Raw genomic sequence first — 22316 nt, forward strand, 5'->3', positions numbered from 1 at the left:
CTTTATTAGTGACTTAGAAATGAAGACAACTTTTTTCATGTATATTTAAAAAGGTATATACAATTTCCTTATCATAATTCCCCATATATTATACTACCTCCGTTTCTTATTAGTTGCAACTTTGGGGTATTATTTGTGAGATATAAAATATTCCAAAGTTGCAACTAATACGAAACAGAGGTAGTATTAATATTTTTAATTTCTATATTACTCCGTATAATAATTTATAATCACTAGTTATCTTTTCCATCAGATTAGATAGATTGAACATCTTGTTAATTCATGTAAAAATTAGCTCCTTGAAAACTGGTTTCTTTATTAGTGATTAGGAAATGAAGACAAGATTTTTCAAATATTTTGAAATGGTGTACAATTTCATTATCATAATCTCCAATAAGATAAATAAATTCACATGTTTAATTCCAATGTTATAAATAAATTAAATATATACAAGTATATCATAATCATCTTCTATTTCATAACCAGACTTTTTTATTATTATTATTATTTTTTTAAGTCTATTCGCGACCTCTAGCATTTTTCAAATGAAATTAAATACAAAGTAGTATTGCTTAAGAAATACTCGTATTGTACAAGGTAGGAAATACGTGTGCAAGGTGGACGGTGGTGAATGGTTGAGAAACAAGATGCATTAAAAATAAAAAATACGTAGTAATACGGAGTACAAGTAAGAGTATTACTCCAATACTATAAATTGAACTTCTCAAACCAACTCAAAACCCAGGAATCTTCCTTCTTCACCAGTATTTGATCCCTTCTTTTCTTCCATTTTCTCTCTCTTCAACCAAATATTTTTAGAGAGATAAAGATGGTGATTGAAACAAACATATAAAAAAATAAAAAATAAAAAAGTTCTTTTTTTAAATTTCCTTTTTATTTCTTTTTGACTCTTTGTGCTTCCAAACAGTATTATATCTCCATTTCTTCTTCTCTTCTTCTTCTTCTACTTCTTCCCCTGTTTATCAGCTAATTTTTCAGGTAATTTATTTATGTTTTTGTTTTTCTCTGTTAAAATTCATAGTACTAATTACTACTTTTGTTGACTTTAATTCTTATATGTTTTAATTATTGGGATTAAAATGATTTCTGATTCAGGAAACTTACAGGTCCAAACTCTGAGGAAGATTCGTATGATTAGTTTTGGATTTCTGAAAACAAATTTCATTTATTTCTATAAATTTATACCTTTGTGAATAAATTCCCCTGAGAATATACTATTTTGAGCTGTTTAACTTTTCTAGATTTTGATCTTTTCACCTTTTATTTTATTTTGGGCAACATCCAAATCTTTTGTAATTAATACCCAAAAACATAATAAATCATATTCCCTTTAATCAAATCAATCTGAATTTTTCTAGAAAAATTAAGTACTCACTTTTAATCAATGAACATCAGCTGACTTGTTGACTATACTTTGAAAGACTTCATTCACTTTTTAACCCTCCAACTTTTATTCTGTTATTACAAATTATAATTATTATTAGAGAAAGATAAATAATATTGATAATAATACTAATGTAAATTGGTAACTAATTTTGTGCAGGAAGTTAAGGTTGTTGTAAAAATGTTGGAAAAAATTGAAGAATTTGAGTTTGAGAAAGTGATAAATGAGTTTGAAGAACTAAGCAAGAATGCAGGAAAAGTACAGGAGGAAACACTGAGGAAGATTCTAGAAGAAAACGCGGCGGCCGAGTACTTGCAACAAGTAGGCCTTGATGGAAGAACAGACTCAGAGAGTTTTAAGCAATGTGTTCCTATTGTAATTCACAAGGATTTAGAACCTTATATTCAAAGAATTATGGATGGAGATTCTTCTCCTATTCTTACTGGAAAACCTATTCCAACTCTTTCTTTGAGGTACTTTACTATACTCACCTTATTCATATCATTGTCTAGTTGTTTTTATTTTTTTTAAAAATTTTATTTTAAGTGTTTCGAGTCATTGTTGTTAGGGTCGGGATCCTTTGTAGGTACTATACTCAGCTCATTCATATGATTCTTTAGTCGTTTTATATTTTAAGTCTATTGAGTCAGTCATTGATGTTAAGGTCGGATCTTTTCTAGGCAATATAGTCAGCTCATTCATTCATATGGTTGATTGATTTATTGCAGCTCTGGGACGACTCAAGGAAAACGAAAATTTGTACCATTTAATGATCAGCTCTTTGATAATACTATGCAAATCTATCATACTTCTTTTGCGTTCCGAAACAGGTAGATATTTATTTTTTCCTATCTATAGAGTTGCAATTTAGAAAGTAGTTAGAGATTAGAGTATTATTTGCTTGATTATGTCAAATATCTGCTCCCTTTTTAGATTTGATATTTAATTTCTTTTAGAATCTTTACTTTTTTATGGAGTGTCGATTATCCATACCTACTTCGGAGTGTCAAGTGCCCGACACGAGTATTATTAAGGATCAATGTAACAGTTTAGAGAATAATTGGATTGGTTTACATAATTGATGACTCAAATGTTGTACACTTTTGTTTTGTTGGCAGAGAATTTCCTATAAAAAATGGAAAAGCGTTGGTTTTCCTTTACAGTAGCAGACAGTTCATTACTGAAGGAGGCGTTCCTGCTGGGACTGCAACAACGAATGTTTTTCGCCACCCGAAATATAGAGAGTTAATGAAGGGTATTCAATCCCAAAGCTGCAGCCCTGATGAAGTGATTTTCGGGTCTGATTTTCATGAATCATTATACTGTCATCTCCTGTGTGGCTTACTGAACTACAACGATGTTCAAATCATTTCATCTACATTTGCTCATAGCCTTGTTCAAGCATTTCAAACATTTGAACAAGTTTGGGAGAATCTTTGCTTTGATATTCGATTTGGAAGTTTGGATGACAGAGTAACTGACCCAATTACTCGTGCTGCTATGTCCAAACTGCTTAAGCCTAACCCTGAGTTGGCTGACCTGATAATTGAAAAATGCTCGGGTTTAAGCAAATGGTATGGCCTTATACCAGAGCTTTTCCCGAATGCTAAGTATGTTTATGGGATAATGACAGGCTCTATGGAGCCTTACATTAAACAATTAAGGCGGTATGCTGGGTGGTTGCCTTTGGTTTGTGCTGATTATGGGGCTTCAGAAGGCTGGATTGCAGCAAATGTCAACCCAAGATCACCTCCTGAAGAGGCCACCTTTGCTGTTCTTCCGAACATAGGGTACTTCGAGTTCATTCCTTTGAACGAGACTAGGAATGGTGGTGCTGAACCAAAGCCTGTTGGACTAACTGAGGTTAAACTTGGCGAAGAATATGAAATCATCCTCACCAACTTTGCAGGTATGATAATCCTTGTAATTATTTTTATTATGGTCTACAAATCGATATTAATGCTACATGTTTTATTCAAATCCGACTAGTTACTTATGAAAGACCGTACGTGACTACGTGTCATCCCCCATTATGGCCATTAAACATTACGAGTAGTTGTCTAACTAGTTATACAAATAGACTTGTCGTGTTATTTGGTTACCCTGGGACCAATTTCTGTTGTTGTATTCCCTCAAAATTTAGAATTTAGCTATTTTTTGGTTTTGAAGATAATAGGCTAATAACAAACAGCCTGTAGAAAAAGGGTTTATGTAATTATGCTCACTAATCATATTCCACTATAAAGATCAAAGTCATTTGTAATGTTCAAACACAGTACATACACTTGGACACTTACGTTTGGTTAGAGAATATATTGGACTAGTCACTCCAAAAGATAATAAAAACCTTATATTATACATCTAATCTAGGTTCTAGATCTAGTTGATATTCATGGACCATAGTATATTTGTCAAATTTAATCATCTTTATGTGGGAATATCATAGTCTGATGATGTCTTTGTCCAATAGCATGTTGTTGTTGCCTACTGGTGGAATCATAGTCTGAATTCACTTTACCTAAATTTTTCCTGCTAGTTTTGATTAGCCTCCTATCCTTATTCAGGATCCCCTGCTTAGTTGTGTTCTGTGTGGTGCAGTCAGGGGAAGATGGGGCCACCATGGTCGGCTGGGCTCCATTCTTCCCTTGTCGTCACATTATAAATTCTTTTGTTTTACTTTTTGTGTACCATATATACGTCACTTATTTTAATTTGTCCGTTTTAACGTATATGTGAATTTTAATTAAAAATTGGTAGATTGGTAGGTCATAGGACTATGATTTGATTATTATCAACCAATAAACTAGATTGCGGATTGACACAAAGATGGTACACAAAAAATGGGATCGAAGATTTGTGTAGCATAGTGCCTTGCACATTACAGCAGAGGATAGTAACAGTTAAGAGTGCAGCCATATCTTTAGTGGAGACTTTATTATCCCAAAGAAGCCTAACATAATAATGTATATCCCATCAAAAGCTTCTACAAGTTGATCAAAATAATTTATGAAAGCAAAGTATTATTAGTATATGATTCTTGGAAAGATGCTTTGAAACAAGTAAAATATTCCTTAAACCTTTTCTAAAATATACTTATCCAGCTGTGATTTCTGACTATTTTGCTCTGCTTTTCTTTATTTATTTTTTTTGTTCTTTCAATTCATGATCCAAGCTTCTGATTTATTTATTGGTTGATGAATAATCTAAGTTTGTTTTCCTGTCAATTTCAAATCAACATCAACTTCAACTTCCTAGCTAAATTGTTGATATTAGTTCATAACAATGATAACATACTTAAAAAAATGCTGAATGTCCCTATTATACTTGCAGGCTTATATCGTTACAGGCTAGGAGATGCTGTCAAGGTAATGGGGTTCCACAACTCAACTCCTGAGCTGAAATTCGTATGCCGTCAGAACCTTATGCTAAGCATCAACATTGACAAGAACACGGAGAAAGACCTACAACTCGCGGTGGAAGAAGCAAGCAAGTTACTGATAGCCGAAAAGATAGATTTGATTGACTTTACCAGCCATGTAGATGTAACCAAAGAAGTTGGTCACTATGTGATATTCTGGGAGCTAAGTGGTGAGCCTGATGAAAATGTGTTGAAGGAGTGTTGCAACTGTTTGGACCGATCATTTGCTGATGCAGGGTATGTGAGTTCGCGCAAGGTTGGAATGATTGGACCACTTGAGCTTCGGATTGTGAAGAAGGAAACCTTCTATAAGATACTGTTGCATTGCTTGAGCATGGGGAATACTCTTAACCAATTTAAGACACCAAGATGTGTTGGGTCTAACAATAAGCCACTCTTACAAATTCTGTGTAATAATGTTGTTGAAAGTTATTTTAGTACTGCATATTAGTAAGTTAAATTAGAGTAATGTGTATCATCATCATTCATCAGTGTATGTTTTTAGTAAATGTTGTTTATTATAATGTTTTTTCACAATGATAGAATGGAAGCTAAGTTTTATTATTTGGTCTTCCATGTTTTCCTTTTAGCCCTATTTTTTCAGATCGAAACTATTTTAATGGTCAAAATTATGTTTATTATGAAACAAAAATATTACTCCGTATTTGATACATGGATAATAATAGTACTCCTTTAGACCCTCAGTCCCTTAATTAGATTCCTACTTCAATTAAATTAAGAGTAGAAATCTAAATAAGGGACGAAGGGAGTATATATTATTCATTCCTTTTTGGCTAAATTCAATTGGATGATTTTTTTTTGGCAATGTAAATAATTTTAATGACATTTAATGTAGGTAGAGTGATGATGAGGTGGACTCTATCTTGAAGTGAACTATCTTTGGTATTGTAAATTATTGGGAAGTTTTTGGTAATGTAAATTATTGTGAAGATTTTTGGTAAAAATTAATCCATCCCTAACATGCTTATAAATAAATGATTAATTAGAGTGTGGAACATACACAAAAGTATTCCTCCTATTTTCTCTCCTCTCTTAATATTTCTTAATTGCTTGAGCTTCAGTCGCTTTTTGTTTAGAGTGCGCAATTTTAAGTATCAGTGTCATTTTTATTGTACTATGTCAGACTATCAGGACAATTTTGCTTGCAAGGTACTCCCTTTATTTCACTAATATTAAATTTGATATTTTATTTGATTGATTCAAAATAATTTTTTAATAGTCCTAATTGTACCTCGTATATTTTGCAATGGTGCATAAGATTATTAGAGTGTAAATGCTTGTCAAATACTCTCCTTAAAGAGCATATATTAAAAAAAATATATATATATATTGAATTTCAACCCTCACAATTGGGATCAATGATCCTTGTCCTAGTACAATCGCATGACCCCAATGTTTTTGACTTTTTGGATTCCCTAACCAACTAAAAAAAGTCTTAAAGTTTGAATGCTTTTCATGACATGAGATCAAATTCTCACTTATACTAGTTTATAATTATTGCACATGTTTTGGGCTTGCAAGCATGTCTTATTGAGTTATTGCACATGTTTTGGGCTTGCAATCAAGTCTGTAATTATTGCACAACCTCTTAACATTTTTTGTCCTGTTAATCCAATTTTAGTTTGGGCTTAAAATGATGTCTGCAATTATTGAACTAGTAAAAGACTCACATTTATTTTATCTTCCGTAACAACAATTGGGAGGGGAATGAAACCTAATTACGTAGAACTGATTTCCGAATTCGGATTAGCCCAAAGGGTAAACCGGGTGGAACACGAAAAAAAAAACTCACATTTTTTTTCTCTATCTTCATCAAATCACATATTTTTTCATTGATAGTTTTTTTTTTCATCAAATCACATATTTTTTCATTGATAGTTTTTTTTTTCATCAAATCACATATTTTTTCATTGATAGTTTTGTAGCCATTATACGAGTTTTCCCTGCTTCATTTCACATAATAATATTTTATTTTATTATTATTATTATTATTATTATTATTATTATTATTATTATTATTATTATTATTATTATTATTATTATTATTATTATTATTATTATTATTATTATTATTATTATTATTATTATTATTATTATTATTTTGCAACAAACATTATAATCAAGTTTTTTGACCATTAAAAGAGTTTTCTCACTTTTCAGCACATGATTTTTCATATGATAGTTTTTTTCACGATTAAACGAGTTTCACCCTGCTTCAAATTACATTATTATAAAGTTTGGGGACCACAGAAAGTGTTTTCCCCCCTCTAGTTTCATTACATGATTTTTCTTAAGTTTGACCTTCACACGAGTTTCACCCCTGCTTTAATTCACATAATTTTTCAGCATTGTAGCCACTAAATGAGTTTTCCCTATCTTCATCACATGATTTTTCACATGATAATTTTCTAAACATTAAACAAGTTCCACACATAATTCAAATCACATTATTTTTCAGTATTGCGTCCATTAAATGAGAATCTCCCCTCCCCTACTTCATATATATTACGAGTATTTTCCATTGATAGCTTCGAACCAGCATTAAAATAAACGAGTTTCACCCTTGATTTAAAATTATTTATCAATTTTGTAACCATCAAATGAATCTCATCTTCAATTCACATTATGTTCCTTGATAGTTTTCTAAAGATTGCATGCTTTTCTTTACCCCCTTTTCAATTCACCTTTTTTCATTGATAGTTTATAATGATTGCATAATTTTCTACCTCCCATCACTTACTTTCCCCGTTTTCCTATGCTTATAAATGAATTATGAGTGTGGTTTAGACTTTAGAGTACGAAAAATACACAAAATTGTTCCTCTTCTATTCTCTAAATTCTCTACTAGCTCATTCTCTTTTACATAAGTGCACATTTTGGTAACTCATTTGCTAAATCTTTGGAGGCAATAGCTGCTTTTATAATTCAATGATGTCAAACAATCAAGTCAATTTTGGTTATAAGGTACTTACTTCGTTCCATCAAGCTAAGACTCATAACAAACAAGTCAATTTTGCTCATTCAAAACAAGGTTTTACATTGTCCAAACCATACAAGAATGAAGATTCCATTTATTGATTTTTGCTTTTGTAAATAAATTCTCCGATATCTATTTTTGTAAGATTGAATCTTAAAAAATAGAATATTAAGTGGCAAACATGTAATTAAGATTGAATCTTAAAAACTACAATATTAAGTGGTAGTTTTGTTCGTTTGGGCTTGCCCTCTTTTTTCACCAAAAAAAAAAAAAAAAAAAAACAATATTAAGTGGCAAACATCCAATTTATCAACATGATAGACTAAAATTGAATATTAAGTGGCAAACATGTAATTAAGTCAACAACATTTCATTATTGTGAACCTTATATTTGTTGATTTTTTTTATAATGAAAATGTCATACTGAATAGGTAAATAAATTGACTAAACTACAATCTTTTCAAAAAAAAAAAGCAAAAAATATATATATATATATATATATATATATATATATATATATATATATATATATATATTTGTAATCATTACCCAAAATACTTAAATACAGTGTTGGATTTGGAATTATTGACTAGTAAAAAAGTCTTGAAAGTGGTACCTAAGATAAAACCCCCGTCTACATAATTTATCACTCTCCATAATGAGCCAGCTAAATACTACTCCCTCCGTTTTTAAATACTTGCTCCACTTTCCTTTTCCGGTCGTTTTTAAATACTTGCTCTATTTCCTTTTATGGAAAGCTTTTACAATATTTAATTCATTTCTCACGCTTAGTGAACCCAACATAATACTCTCTCTCCTCCCATTCTTCTACTATTTTTGCTTTTTACAATTTTTATTTTCTCAACTACCTTATTACCTCCATATTTTATTACTTTATCCAATTTCTCCTAAAACCCCGCGCATGAAAAAATAGAGCAAGTATTTAAAAACGGAGGGACTTCTTTATATTGTTTTCTACTGTATTGTTTCTTTGTACCTTGTTTTAGAAATTACTCACTTTTTGTTTAGAACAGTTAACTTGATGACTGAAACTAGCTTAGAATGACTTATTTGACTTGCTTTTAATATAATGTAGGAAGGTAGTGTGGAAATATTGAAAGAAAATGAAGAATTAAACAAGAATGCAGGAAATGAAGAATTTGATCCAGAGAAAATGATTAAGGAGTTTGAAGAATTAAGCAGGAATGCAGGGAAAATACAAGCGGAAACACTAAGGAAGATTCTAGAAGAAAACGCCTCGGCCGAGTACTTGCTAGAAGTAGGCCTAAATGGAAGAACAGACTCAGAGAGTTTTAAGCAATGTGTTCCTGTTGTAACTCACAAGGATTTGGAACCTTATATTCAAAGGATCATCAAAGGTGAAACAACTCCTATTCTTACTGGAAAACCTTTTACTTCCTTTTCTGTCAGGTAATTAATTTTGTTCCTTTGAATATTCTTTTTATGCATCTTTGTTAAGGTTGATATCCAAGTAATTCTTGAGAGGATTTTATGAAGTTTTGTTGGTTTATTTTCATAGCTCTGGAACGACTCAGGGGAAACGCAAGTTTATACCCTTTAATGATCAACTCTTTGATAATACTACCCAAGTCTTTCTTACTACTTTTGCTTATCGGAACAGGTAAGGTCCCGTTATTTTGGACTGAAATTTACTGAACTGAACTGAACCATATTTTTTGATGTTACTTATTTTAATTTTCTTTTATATTAGGCTAACATTTCGAGCCTAATGTATTTATAAGGAAATCTTGTCCAATAAAAAAACTCTTTTAATTTTGACCCAATTCCTATATCCACTGGCCTACCCTGTCCAATAACCAAGTCTATCCTAAAGTCGAAACAAGAAATACTAAAGCAAAATGAATAAAATTGGAGTGTTACATATTAGTTAGTCTTAGAGACTAAATTGTTGTACACTTTGTTTGGTTGCAGAGAGTTTCCTATAAAAAATGGAAAAGCACTGATGCTCCTTTACAGTAGCAAACCCTTCTTAACTGAAGGAGGCGTTCCTGCTGCAACAAATGTATGCCGCCACCGCGGATATAAAGATTTACTGAAGAAAATTCGTTCACAAAGTTGCAGCCCTGATGAAGTCATTTGCGGATCTGTTTTCAATCAATCATTATACTGTCATCTTCTGTGTGGCTTATTGAGCTACAACGAAATCGAAAGCATTTACTCAACATTTGCTCATAGCATTGTTCAAGCTTTTGAAACATTCGAACAAGTTTGGGAAGATCTTTGCTCTGATATCCGATTTGGAACCTTGAATGACAGAGTGACTGACCCAAATACTCGTGCTGCTATGTCCAAACTGCTTAAGCCTAACCCCGACTTGGCTGACATGATCACCAGAAAATGCTCGGGTTTAACCAATTGGTATGGCCTTATACCAGAGCTTTTCCCGAATATTAAGTATGTTTATGGGATAATGACTGGCGCTATGGAGCCTTACATTAAACAATTAAGGCGGTATGCTGGAGGAGTACCTTTGGTTTGTGCTGATTACGCGGCTTCTGAAGGATGGATTGGGGCGAATATCAACCCAAGATCACCTCCTGAAGAGGTCACCTTTGCTGTTATTCCGAACATTGGGTACTACGAGTTTATTCCTTTGAATGAAGGTGCTGAACCAAAACCTGTTGGACTTGCTGATGTTAAACTTGGTGAAGAATATGAAATCATCCTCACCAACTTTGCAGGTATGTTTAATCTTTGTAATTGATTTAATAATTACTCCGTATATTTTAAAGTTTTGTCTAGTCAAAATCAATTTCTTGTAGTGTAGACAACATCAATTTCGTTCCTTGTTATTATTTCAGGTTTGTACCGTTACAGACTAGGAGATACTGTCAAGGTAGCAGGCTTCCATAACTCAACTCCGGAGCTGAAGTATGTATGTCGTCAGAACCTCATGCTCTGCATCAACATCGACAAGAACACTGAGAACGATCTACAGGTGGCCGTAGAGGCAGCAAGCAAGTTGTTGGTAGCAGAAAAGGTAGACCTAATCGATTTCACCAGCCACGTCGACTTAACCAAAGAAGTAGGTCACTATGTGATATTCTGGGAGCTAAGTGGTGAACCTGATGAAAATGTTGTCAAGGAATGTTGCAACTGTTTGGACCAATCATTTGTTGATATGGGGTATGTGAGCTCGCGTAAGGCAGGAATGATCGGACCACTTGAGCTTCGGATTGTGAGGAAGGGAACGTTCAATAAGATACTGTTGCATTGCTTGAACATGGGAAATACTCCTAACCAGTTTAAGACACCAAGATATGTTGGGTCTAACAATATGCCCATCTTTGAAATTGTGTGTGATAATGTTGCTAAAAGTTACTTTAGCACTGCTTATTAGTAAGTTAAGAGTGATGTTATGTGTTTCATCATCCATAATAAATGTATGTTTCTAGCAAACTTTGCTTAATGTTTTTTCTCAATCACAGGACGAAACTTTTGTTGTTTATCTTTCATCATAGCCCCATTTTAATTATTGCATGATTTCTGTTACTTTTATTTAAAACTGGTTAATGTCCTGTACTCCCGTGCAATGTACGGATTTTACTTAATTTATAGGGAAATACAATATTAATTTTAACCATCTACTAAAAAAAACAAATTATAGTATCCTAATATACAATTTATTTATGCTCATTTTCATAATAAAAATAAATAAATAAATAAATTAACGTCGATTAAAAAAAAAACCTTAATGTAAAATGTATACAAGTGTCATCACTGGTTTCGCTTTTCATATTAAGTTATTGATTTGCTTACATTAATTCTCAAGAGTTTTTTCTCAGGGTAAAAAAATAAAAACCAAATTTTATCGATTTTAAATTTTCTCGGCTGGCGATTTTAGAAGGAGGGGAAGGGGTTTCTAGAGTTTTTCGCAGGTGGGTGAATGTTTTCAGGGGAGGGGGAGCGTTTTCCGGGGAGAGAGAGTGGGGGATGTGCGGCAAGGGCTGGCGAGTGAAGAAAATAGGTGGAAAAGGTTTCATAGTGAAGAAAATAGGTGGTTCTATGGTGGTGGTGTGGTGGTTTGGTTCCTTCCGTGTTTTGTAAAACAAACAACATTGTACTTGGAATGGTTTTTCATTCCATTCCCTTTCTTTCCCTTTATTCTATCTATTCCGTTTACCTTGTGCAAACCAAACGACCCCTCAATATTTTACCAACTAATTAAAATATTCACTAATTGATTTTTGTTTTCATCATTTGTAAATTTGTATGGAGTATTGATACATGGATAATAGGTGTATATATTTCCTTTTTGGCTAGATTCAATTGGAAGATCTTTAATGACATTTAATGTAGGTCAAGTGATGAGGTCAACTCTCTATCAAAGTGGACTCTTTTTAATTTGTTAATATAAATTATTGGGACAGAAAATCTTGTGTGAACCTGGTTCACAATAATATTATTGTGAACCTAAGGTTTATTCACACGTAACTGACATAATATTCAATATAGTAACCCTTATTTTTAACATAATAACCTTATTTTTAACATAGTAACCTTTTTTAAAATTTTGAGTGGACCTTTAATGTTATTATGAATTTAAAGTACGACATTATGTCGAATAGTGACTTAATTTTAACATAGTGATCTTTATTATTTGCTTTTATAATGTCACACTAACTTTTATTTCAATATAATAACCTTTATTATAATATAGTGACTTTTTTTTTTATTAATAAAACAATTATATTGTCTCTAATGTTAATGGTTCACAATAAATTAGTGTGAACCAAGTCTATTTAAGAATTTATATTATTGGTAATTTTATTGGTGATGTAAATTATTGGGAAGATTTTTGGTAATAAAAATTATTGAGAATTTTATTGGTAATGTAAATTATTAGGAAGATTTTTGGTAATAAAAATTATTGGGAATTTTATTGGTAATGTAAATTATTAGTAAGATTTTTGGTATTATAAATTATTGAAAACAAATTTGGTAATGTAAGTTATGCTAATCAAAGTAGCAAACTGGATTATTATCTCTGTAAATGACAAGTATAAGACAATAATGTCATGAGTTCAAATCTCATCCACCTCCCCTTAATGAATGAGATATCTTTAAAAATACTCTTGTGTAAAGGTCACAATAGAATACAAATTATAAAACTTAATAATATATATCATCCCTTCTTTTTTCACTCAGGGTTCAATTGTTTTAATTAGGTCTATGTTCTTTAATTTGAATTTATCCTTTACCACAAATAAATAATTAATGATCAGCTAAAATTTAATCCCTTGGATGCATATAAATACAGTGTTGATTAGAGTGTGGAAATTATTAAAATACACAAAACTATTCCTCATATTCTATTTCTCTTAATGTTTCTTGCTTAAATTATTAGAGTTTCGATCACTTTTTACTTCGAGAGTGCAATTCAAAACATCGTTGTATTGTGTTTAAATCTTTGGACACACTTTTTGCTTTTTGATTGCATCATGTCAGACTATCAGGACAATTTCGTTTATGAGGTATGATTTCTCATTTGCTTGATTCAAAGTTTTTTAATTTCTATGTTGTCTTAAGTGTCCTTCTTGAGGAACATAACATACAGAGTATCTTTTAGTTTATTCGAATTAATTTGAGAATGGTAGAAAAAAATTTTCAAATAGTTGTAGTGGTGCATATGATTGTTAGAGTGTAAATACTTGTCAAATACTCTCTTTAAAGAGCCATATATATTATATAAAATATGATCATTGGTGAATCTCAACCCTCACAGTAGAGATAAATGACCTTGCCCAAAGTACAAATCCCTGGCCTCAAGGTTAGAGGATTCCCTAACCAAGTAGTGTAGCCTTGCTTGGTAATTAATTTAGTGAATACTTGTAAAAAATAGTCTTATTAGAGTTTGAAAGCTTCTCAAGATATACATGAGATCAAATTCTCATCACTTGTCTTGATAGACCCATGGATAGTAGTATAGCACATTAGCATAGATTAACCATAATTATGTTAATTCAATTGATTATATTTGGTCTCTAGATATGACTCACTTTTAATTTATTTATACACTAGTCCTTAAAACAAAAAGATTTTAAAATAAGATATCTTTATTTTCGTATTAATGTGTAATATAATCATGAGTTTGAATCGCAAAAAAAAAAAAAAAATAGAACAGTTAGTTATTGATAGAAGTTTTCAAACTATTTTCGCTTTGATCAATACATCTACTGAAAGTGGCAATAAGACTGATAAGGAGAAGAATGACAAGAAAGAGAGGTCGTCATTCAACAAGCCATGTACAAATGCCTTACACTTCACTAAACATTCTTTTACTAGTTTTGATTATTATCTAAACGAAAATTCTGATAAATGATTTTAAATTTATGAAAATTAATTAAACAAAATATTTATATAATTCCCTCCATTTTATTTTTATTTATTTATTTACTTTCACTTTCTTGCCACATTGCATCTCTACATGCCACATCATTAGCCTCATAAGTTTGTGAGGATCATGTATTCATGTCTATAATTATTGCACAAGTTTTGGGCTTGCAATCATGTCTATTATTATTGCACAAGTTTTTAGCATTTTTTATCCTATCCACCCAATTCTAAATTGAGCTTACAATTATGTCTGTAATTTATGTTTTTTAAAAAAAAAGAATTACGTCTGTAATTACTGAACTACCTTTGTAAACAATTCACGTTTTTTCCTCCCCTTGATCAAATCACATTATTTTCATTGACAGTCTTGTAACTATTAAACAGGTTTTATCCTACTTCAATTCACATTATTATAAAGTATTGAGACCATTAAATGAGTTTTTCCCTCTCTTTATCACATGAATTTTCATATGATAGTTTTCTAATCATTAAACGAGGTTCATCCTACTTCAATTCACATTATTATAAAAGTATAAGGACCATTAAATGAGTTTTCCCCTTTCTTCATCACATGATAGTTTTCTAACCATTAAATGAGTTTCAGCATGCTTCAATTCATATTATTTTTCAGTATTAGCCTTTAAATGGGTATATTTCATTGATAGATTTCAAACCACCAAACGAGTTTCACCCTTGCTTTAATTCACATTATTTTTCAATTATGTAACTGTAGTCAAATTAATTTCTCCCCTTCAATTCACATTATTTTCATTGATCATTTCGAAAAATTGCATGCTTTCTGCCCCTTTTTCAATTCGCGTTTTCTCCGTTGATAGTTTGTAATGTTTGCACGATTTCTACCCCTCATCTTCCAACTTTCCCGTTTTCTTATGCTTATAAAAGAGTTATTATAAGGTATAGAATATACATAATACCGTTCCTCTTCTATTCTCTACTCTCTTAAAAATCCTCTACTAGTTCGAGCATTTTGTAAGATATATGCACAATTCGGAAAACCATTATGTTTAATCTTTGGAGGCAATAACTGCTTTATGATTTAATCATGTCAAACAATCAAAACAATTTTGCTTATAAGGTAATCCCTTTGTCCCACCAAACACTAATCATACGATTTTTTTTCTTACTCATTCAAAATAAGTATTTACATTGTTTTAACCATGCATATCCTCACATGTTTATTAGAATTCAAGAATATAACGATGATCTTTTGTTCCAATTGTGTGAAGTCTATATATCTAAAATTCTCAATTCAAAGGTTGAATATTTATTTTAATATACATCATTAAGTCATAGAGAAATTTACGTATGAAATCCTTCTCAATCTATACATTCAAATATGCACACAACAGGAAATGAGTATAATTTGATTCAAACATCACACAACAGGAAATGGAAATGGGTCTATCACTGGTGAGTGGTGACTAGAAACCATTGGGCCGAAAAAAAAAAGTCAACAACATTTCATTAAATATGGACCTCACATTTGTTGTTGTTGTTGTTATTGTTGTTATTGTTGGTTTTTTTTTTTTTTTTTTTTTTTTTTTTTTTTTTTTTTTTTAAAGTCATATTCTTTATTTTTTTATTTTAAAGTCATATTCTTTTTTTTTTAAAAAAAAAACAAAAATGTCATTTTGACTATGGAAATAAGTTGACTAAGGCCATGTTCTCATCGAATTATTTTCAGTTTAGTTCAGTTCAGTTCAGCTCCTAATTTCCTTCTCTCATAAAATATTTATTTCGGTTTAGTTCACTTTAGTTCAGCTCTAATAAGTTCAGTTCAGTCAATGAGAACATGCCCTAAGTTGACTAAACTACAAGCTTTACTACAATACATGATTTTTTTTTTTTTTTTTTTTTTTTTTTTTTTTTTTTGTTACGGAGTATTTTATATTTGGTGGTTATTTGGGCTTGTTAGCAAGATCATTATCTAACGCTCTGAACGCTTGTTAGCAAGATCTTTTCAATAAGTAACTATTTTTATAAAAGTAATACATTATTAAATGGAAGTCCGTGCGATGTACGATTTGTTTTAATTTTTAAATATTTTTTTAAATATATATATTTATGTGCTAAAATTTGTTATATATTTAGATAAAATTCCTGATATCAAAAGATAATATTTTATATTTAATTAATTTAAAGTGAGAAACTTCATTCGTCAATTTTGCTTACGTGTCATTTAAATTATTTAATTCTAAATGAAATTAATAATATCGTATTTAATTGGCTACCATTAAAATTTATTATTCTACATGACGGGCTGAAAAAAATTAAATGCTACGTGCCTTTCTAAAAATTCGGGAAAAAACTCTCCTTTATAAAGTACTTATATAGTTACTTCAAAATACCCTTCGACTTTTTTCCTGCTTATCTATTGTTGAATAATATTTGAAGGACGAAACAAAGGAAGAATTTGACCCAGAGAATGTGATCAAGAAGTTTGAAGAAATAAGCAGGAATGCAGGAAAAGTACAGGAAGAAACGCTAAGGAAGATACTAGAAGAAAACGCCTCGGCCGAGTACTTGCTAAACGTAGGCCTTAATGGAAGAACAGATGAGGAGAGTTTCAAGCAATGTGTTCCTCTTATAACTCATGAGGTTATAGAACCTTATATTCAAAAAATTATGAATGGAGATTCTTCTCCTATTATTACTGGCAAACCTATCCCATCCTTTTCTTTGAGGTACACTTAATTTTTCATTTTTCTTTATGTTACTCCCTCCGTCTTAGAATATCTGAGACATTGGACTCTCTTTTCGCTATTCATCTATTAGTTTTGACTATAATTTTTTACTAACATAATAAAAATATATTTTATTATAAAATATGTTATTAGATAGATATTAATATAAAGTTTCATAATATAATTGTTTAAAATATTTTTCATTTACATTTAATTGTATAAAAATAAAGTTGAATTAGTGCATTGATATGTGTGCAATATTGTTAGATATTATGGGACGGAGGAGTACTTTGTACAAGTATATTTAAAGTGACTTATTTATGTCATGACCAGGATCTGTTCTAGCTTAATAACTCGAATGCCCAATTATAATTTGATGGACTTGAAAAAAAAAATTATAATTGAAAGGATATCATTTAATTTATTGTTGGTTTGTGGTTTGTAACTTTGTATAATGTTTGGTTGGTTTATTTTCATATATAGCTCTGGAACAACTCAAGGGAAGCGCAAGTTTTTACCTTTCAATGATAAAGTCTTTGATACCACCATGCAAATGTGGTATACTTCTTTTGCATACCGAAACAGGTAAATAATTATATATCACCTTTTCATCGAGTGAAAATTCTACAATAGCTAGTCATCTTTAAAATGACTACCACAAGTAATTATTTATACTACCTTCGGATCGTATTATATACAACTTTGGAGTATTAATTGTGAGATATAAAAAATTACAAGCATATAATATGACCCGGAGGTAGTAGCTACCTTGAAGTGTCAAGTACGCGACATAGGTAAAATTGGAGTGTTACGACATTTAATTACTGACTACTCATCAATTGTTGTATGTGTTGGTTGCAGAGAGTTTCCCTTAACAAATGGAAAAGCATTGGCATTTGTTTACAGTAGCAAACCGTTTGTAACTGAAGGAGGGCTTATTGCTGGAACTGCAACAACACATGTTTTCCGCCACCCAAAATACAAAGACTTAACCAAGTGTATACGATCCCAAAGTTGCAGCCCTGATGAAGTCATTTTCGGGTCCGATTTTCATCAATCATTGTACTGCCATCTTCTGTGTGGCTTATTGCACTACGACCAGGTCCAAATAATTTCTTCTTCATTTGCTCATAGCATCGTTCAAGCGTTTCAAACATTTGAACAAGTTTGGGAAGATCTCTGCTCTGATATCCGATTTGGAATCTTAAACGAGAGAGTCACTGATCCGACTACTCGTGCTGCTATGTCCAAAATTCTCAAGCCTAACCCAAAGTTGGCTAACATGATCTACTACAAATGCTTGGGTTTAACCAATTGGTATGGCCTTATACCAGAGCTTTTTCCGAATGCAAAGTATGTTTTAGGGATAATGACAGGGGCCATGGAGCCTTATGTTAAACAATTAAGGCGGTATGCCGGGTGGTTGCCTTTGGTCTGCGCTGATTATGGAGCTTCTGAAGGATGGATTGCAGCAAATGTCAACCCAAGATCACCTCCTGAAGAGGCCACCTTTGCCGTTCTTCCGAACATTGGATACTTCGAGTTCATTCCTTTGAATGAGACTAGGAATGGTGGTGCTGAACCAAAACCAATAGGACTTGCTGAGGTTAAACTTGGTGAAGAATATGAAATCATCCTCACCAATTTTGCAGGTATGATTACTGAAGTTCGTCTACATCAGTTCATAATACTTGTATTGTATATACTAGAATCGATTTCAAGATCTCCTGGAACCAGGAGGATAGCTCTAACCACCTGATCGAGCTATCCCTCACTCTCAGTATAATACATACTTGAATAATATTCAATGCTATATTATTATGGTAAAATTGGTAAAAACCACCTTTTATGTTCAACTTTTTTGAAAAAACCACCTTTTATGTTTTTTTTTTTAATTAAACCACCTTTTAAGTATCTAAACTTTTAATTGCACCACCCCTATTTCAAATTATGACGAAAAAATTAACTAAAACGTCAAAGGGCCCGCAACTTGTGACTTTCGCTCCAAAATCATGTATTTTTTTCACCTCCAAAAACATTTGACCCTCCCCTTTATATATATACATGACTAAATTGAGTAAAGCTCTAAAAAACCAAACTTAATTTTGCTACAAAAATTAAATTGTAGTATTTGTTTATCCTCAAAACCTAAATTGAGGTAATTGAAGTGGATGGTTGAGATGGAAGGGAAAGATTTGCTAAGGTTGATGATTTGGAAGTGGATGGTTGAGATACAATATGTTAGATTTGAAATAGGGGTGGTGCAATAAAAAATTTAGGTACTTAAAAGGTGGTTTAGTTAAAAAAAAAACTTAAAAGTGGTTTTTTCAAAAAAGTCTGACAAAAAAGGTGGTTTATACCAATTTTACCTATTATTATTGCAGGTTTATATCGTTACAGGCTAGGAGATGTTGTGAAGGTAATGGGGTTCCACAACTCGACTCCAGAGCTAAAATTCATATGTCGTCAGAACCTAATGCTGAGCATCAACATAGACAAGAACACTGAGAGTGATCTACAAATCGCGGTAGAAGAAGCTAGCAAGTTATTGGCTGCAGAAAAGGTAGAACTGATAGATTTCACCAGTCATGTGGATTTAACCAAAGAAGTAGGCCACTATGTGATATTCTGGGAGCTAAGTGGTGAACCTGATGAAAATGTGTTGAAGGAGTGTTGCAATAGCTTGGACAAATCTTTTGCTGATGCAGGGTATGTTAGCTCGCGCAAGGTGGGATCGATTGGACCGCTCGAGCTTCGGATTCTGAAGAAGGGGACCTTCAATAAGGTGTTGCTGCATTGCTTGAGTATGGGAACTGCTGTTAATCAGTTTAAGCCACCAAGATTTGTTTCTGATAACAATAAGCCAATCTTGCAAATTGTGTGTGGTAATGTTGCTAAAAGTTACTTTAGTACTGCATATTAGCAACTTATAATAAGTTTATGTTTAATTTCTAGTAGTAAACCTTATGTTTTTCTCATTGACAGAGAACTAAAGTTTTATTATTTGTCTTTCATATGCTCTTTCTGTAGCCCCATTTATCGCCTGATTCCAGTTTTTATTTTTTTTTTTAATTTTTTTGGTGTTAGAGCGTGATTTTAGTTGCAATTATTAAAATCTAAGCTAGCTTTCTTTTGGTTTTCAAGGTTTTTTTTTTTTTTTTTTTTTTTTTTTTTTTTTTTTTTTTTTTTTTTTTTTTCATGTGTATATATCAATTAAAAAACAAAACCGATTTTTTTTGTTTTTTAAACAACTGTCCGATCCACTTAAATTTAGAGAAAATAAAGTATAGAATTCGGTTTTGTTTTTTAATTGATATATACACATGAAAAAAAAAGGATTGGACAAGCCTCAGTTTACAAATGCAACAATGTATACTTAATGTTTTAATAAAAACTAATAATAATATCAATCAATACTTTTCCTTCAAAAAAAAAACACACACACAATACTTTATAGTAAGTCGTACGTCTATTGTTATTTTAATTATCGCAACAATTTGAAGTTTACATTATTTACAAATTCTATAATATTATAAGGCAAAAGCTAATGAGTACCCCCGGGGCGTTACATAAGAGAGCTAAAATGTGAAAATTTTGTAGTAAAATTAACATTAATTACACCGATCGATCAATGTGTGATTTTGTCATGCATTTCGTACTTAATAGTTAATACAATTTTAAATACTCGTAACATATTAATTAATCCCTTATCTAACACCTCGGGACGCTTGTTAGCAAGATCCTTATTACAATAAGTACAATCAAAGAACTTTACGTTGCTAAATGAATTAAACCACTTTTGGATGCTAGTTAATTCTGGAACGGCTTGGATGATCATATGAAGTTGCTCCACATATGATTTAACCTACCTAAAGGAGATGCACCACATTTAATAATTTAAATTAAGGGTCCAAATAATTGAATATTTACTTCTAAATAAGATGTGATTTGTCATTTTCTTTCTAACAAATAATTGATACTCTCATTAAGTAGCATCTTTGCACATTGAACAAAGACATCATCACATGAATGATGCACCAAAAAGACAACAATACCCTCTTGAAACACTATACAATCATCTCAATTCTCAATATCAAGGGTGATATAGTAATATCATATCAAAAATAAACAAAATTTCCCTTTTATAATTATCCGAGTTAAAGTTTTTCCTGCTTAGGAAAAACATTAGTCTATAAATTAAGAAAAAAAATTACGTGAGAATCTCTCTTACAAATGGGACATACAAGACAAAAAACATGTCTTGGTGTCCCTAAATCTTGATCTTCTTTCTTCATCATGATTCACGAATAAATGTACCTAACTTCCTAGGAAAAAATCATCAAAATCTCATAAAAAATACTTCCAAAAAATTTATGGGCCAAAAATATGTCAAAAAACAAGGTACATTTTTATGATAATAATGAAATGTTAGGAGAGAAAGAAAAGATGATGAAAATATGGGATTGTGGGAGTCCTTTGTATGACTCCTATGAACTGGCTTCAGTCACCCAACTGATCGAACGGCACCTGATGTTTCTCCCGTCGTCCCTCGGCGGCTCGAAAAGGCGGTTTAAGTTGCATCATGAGAATCATATTCATGCACCATCTACTTCTAAGGGTGTACATGTGGTTAGTACAGTTGTATCACTGAATTGTACTCCGGGAACAAAAGGAGAAAAAGGGGTGTTTGGTAGGTTAAGTGGGTGCATAGGAAGATTTGCTCTTTGTGGAGGTTTTTAAGAGGAGAATGAATTATGAAGATCAAGTTCAACAAGTTTTAAATTCCTAGATTTAAGTGGTTTATGTAATGTTTCTTGCATCTGATTCTTACAAAAAAAAAAAAAAAAATGTATTAATCATACATCCAGAATAAAACAGAATATTTTATCATAAGGTTCAAGAGTAATACAAGTATATATGTTCCATTTTTATTTTTTTTAATAACTCCGTACATGTTTATTACGTGAATAAAAATTTTGGTTTGAAGTTCTGAACCATGTAATAATAATACGAAGTATAATATCAATATAACAATATTTTCTGCTAGTAGAGTAGTAGTACTATAGTATACTCCGTACTTAAATTCATCTTTTTGTAGGAGTACTCCATAGTAGACAATTTTTTTTTTTTTAATACTACGAGTATAATTTAATATTCTATTGCAATATTTCAACTAGGTCGATTCTTGCATTAAAAAAAAAAAATAAAAAAAAAAAAAGAAAAGAAAAAGAAAAAAGACTTGTTCACGGATCGGATTTCAGAAATTGATATTCAATTCCGATCCGAAGATTATCCGATGTTCGGATAATTAAAAGTTTCGGATTAGATGCTTCAAATATCCATTAAATTTCGGATTATGATTACTTTCTAAATTTTACAAATCTTACTACTTTTTTATTGTTAAGTTGTAAT

General features: G+C 31.3%; 3 protein-coding genes across 3 annotated transcripts; all 3 read left to right on the plus strand.

Moving 5' to 3' along the window:
• The first annotated feature begins 755 nt into the window (after window positions 1-755).
• On the plus strand, window positions 756-5387 carry LOC145639635 (jasmonoyl--L-amino acid synthetase JAR4-like). The gene is made up of 5 exons (XM_081690926.1): window positions 756-999; window positions 1565-1878; window positions 2134-2235; window positions 2524-3314; window positions 4736-5387. Exons 2-5 carry the CDS (start codon window positions 1586-1588, stop codon window positions 5272-5274), a joined length of 1725 nt encoding a protein of 574 aa, XP_081547052.1. The 5' UTR covers window positions 756-999; window positions 1565-1585; the 3' UTR covers window positions 5275-5387.
• Window positions 5388-7700: 2313 nt separating this feature from the next.
• On the plus strand, window positions 7701-11285 carry LOC145638605 (jasmonoyl--L-amino acid synthetase JAR4-like). Its single transcript, XM_081689592.1, has 5 exons — window positions 7701-7808; window positions 8918-9252; window positions 9362-9463; window positions 9775-10544; window positions 10665-11285. Exons 1-5 carry the CDS (start codon window positions 7773-7775, stop codon window positions 11201-11203), a joined length of 1782 nt encoding a protein of 593 aa, XP_081545718.1. The 5' UTR covers window positions 7701-7772; the 3' UTR covers window positions 11204-11285.
• Window positions 11286-15609: 4324 nt separating this feature from the next.
• On the plus strand, window positions 15610-20354 carry LOC145640695 (jasmonoyl--L-amino acid synthetase JAR4-like). Its single transcript, XM_081691929.1, has 5 exons — window positions 15610-15630; window positions 16615-16904; window positions 17388-17489; window positions 17766-18556; window positions 19289-20354. The coding sequence occupies exons 1-5, from the start codon at window positions 15610-15612 to the stop codon at window positions 19825-19827; spliced, it is 1743 nt and encodes a 580-aa protein (XP_081548055.1). The 3' UTR covers window positions 19828-20354.
• The last annotated feature ends 1962 nt before the right edge of the window (window positions 20355-22316 follow it).

This window comes from Chenopodium album, chromosome 7 (genome assembly GCF_948465745.1).
Source record: "Chenopodium album chromosome 7, dcCheAlbu1.1, whole genome shotgun sequence".
Taxonomy (NCBI): Eukaryota; Viridiplantae; Streptophyta; class Magnoliopsida; order Caryophyllales; family Amaranthaceae; genus Chenopodium; species Chenopodium album.

What these genes read in the sequence shown, in the direction of transcription:
- LOC145639635 (XM_081690926.1), top strand. Translation starts at nt 1,586, where the DNA reads ATGTTGGAAAAAATTGAAGAATTTGAGTTTGAGAAAGTGATAAATGAG. An exon ending in TCTTTTGCGTTCCGAAACAG is followed by an intron (nt 2,236 to 2,523) that starts GTAGATATTTAT and finishes TTTTGTTGGCAG; the next exon opens with AGAATTTCCTATAAAAAATG. An exon ending in CATCCTCACCAACTTTGCAG is followed by an intron (nt 3,315 to 4,735) that starts GTATGATAATCC and finishes TTATACTTGCAG; the next exon opens with GCTTATATCGTTACAGGCTA.
- LOC145638605 (XM_081689592.1), top strand. Translation starts at nt 7,773, where the DNA reads ATGATGTCAAACAATCAAGTCAATTTTGGTTATAAG. An exon ending in AAGTCAATTTTGGTTATAAG is followed by an intron (nt 7,809 to 8,917) that starts GTACTTACTTCG and finishes AATATAATGTAG; the next exon opens with GAAGGTAGTGTGGAAATATT. An exon ending in ACTTTTGCTTATCGGAACAG is followed by an intron (nt 9,464 to 9,774) that starts GTAAGGTCCCGT and finishes GTTTGGTTGCAG; the next exon opens with AGAGTTTCCTATAAAAAATG.
- LOC145640695 (XM_081691929.1), top strand. Translation starts at nt 15,610, where the DNA reads ATGGAAATGGGTCTATCACTG. An exon ending in ATCCCATCCTTTTCTTTGAG is followed by an intron (nt 16,905 to 17,387) that starts GTACACTTAATT and finishes TTTCATATATAG; the next exon opens with CTCTGGAACAACTCAAGGGA. An exon ending in TCTTTTGCATACCGAAACAG is followed by an intron (nt 17,490 to 17,765) that starts GTAAATAATTAT and finishes TGTTGGTTGCAG; the next exon opens with AGAGTTTCCCTTAACAAATG.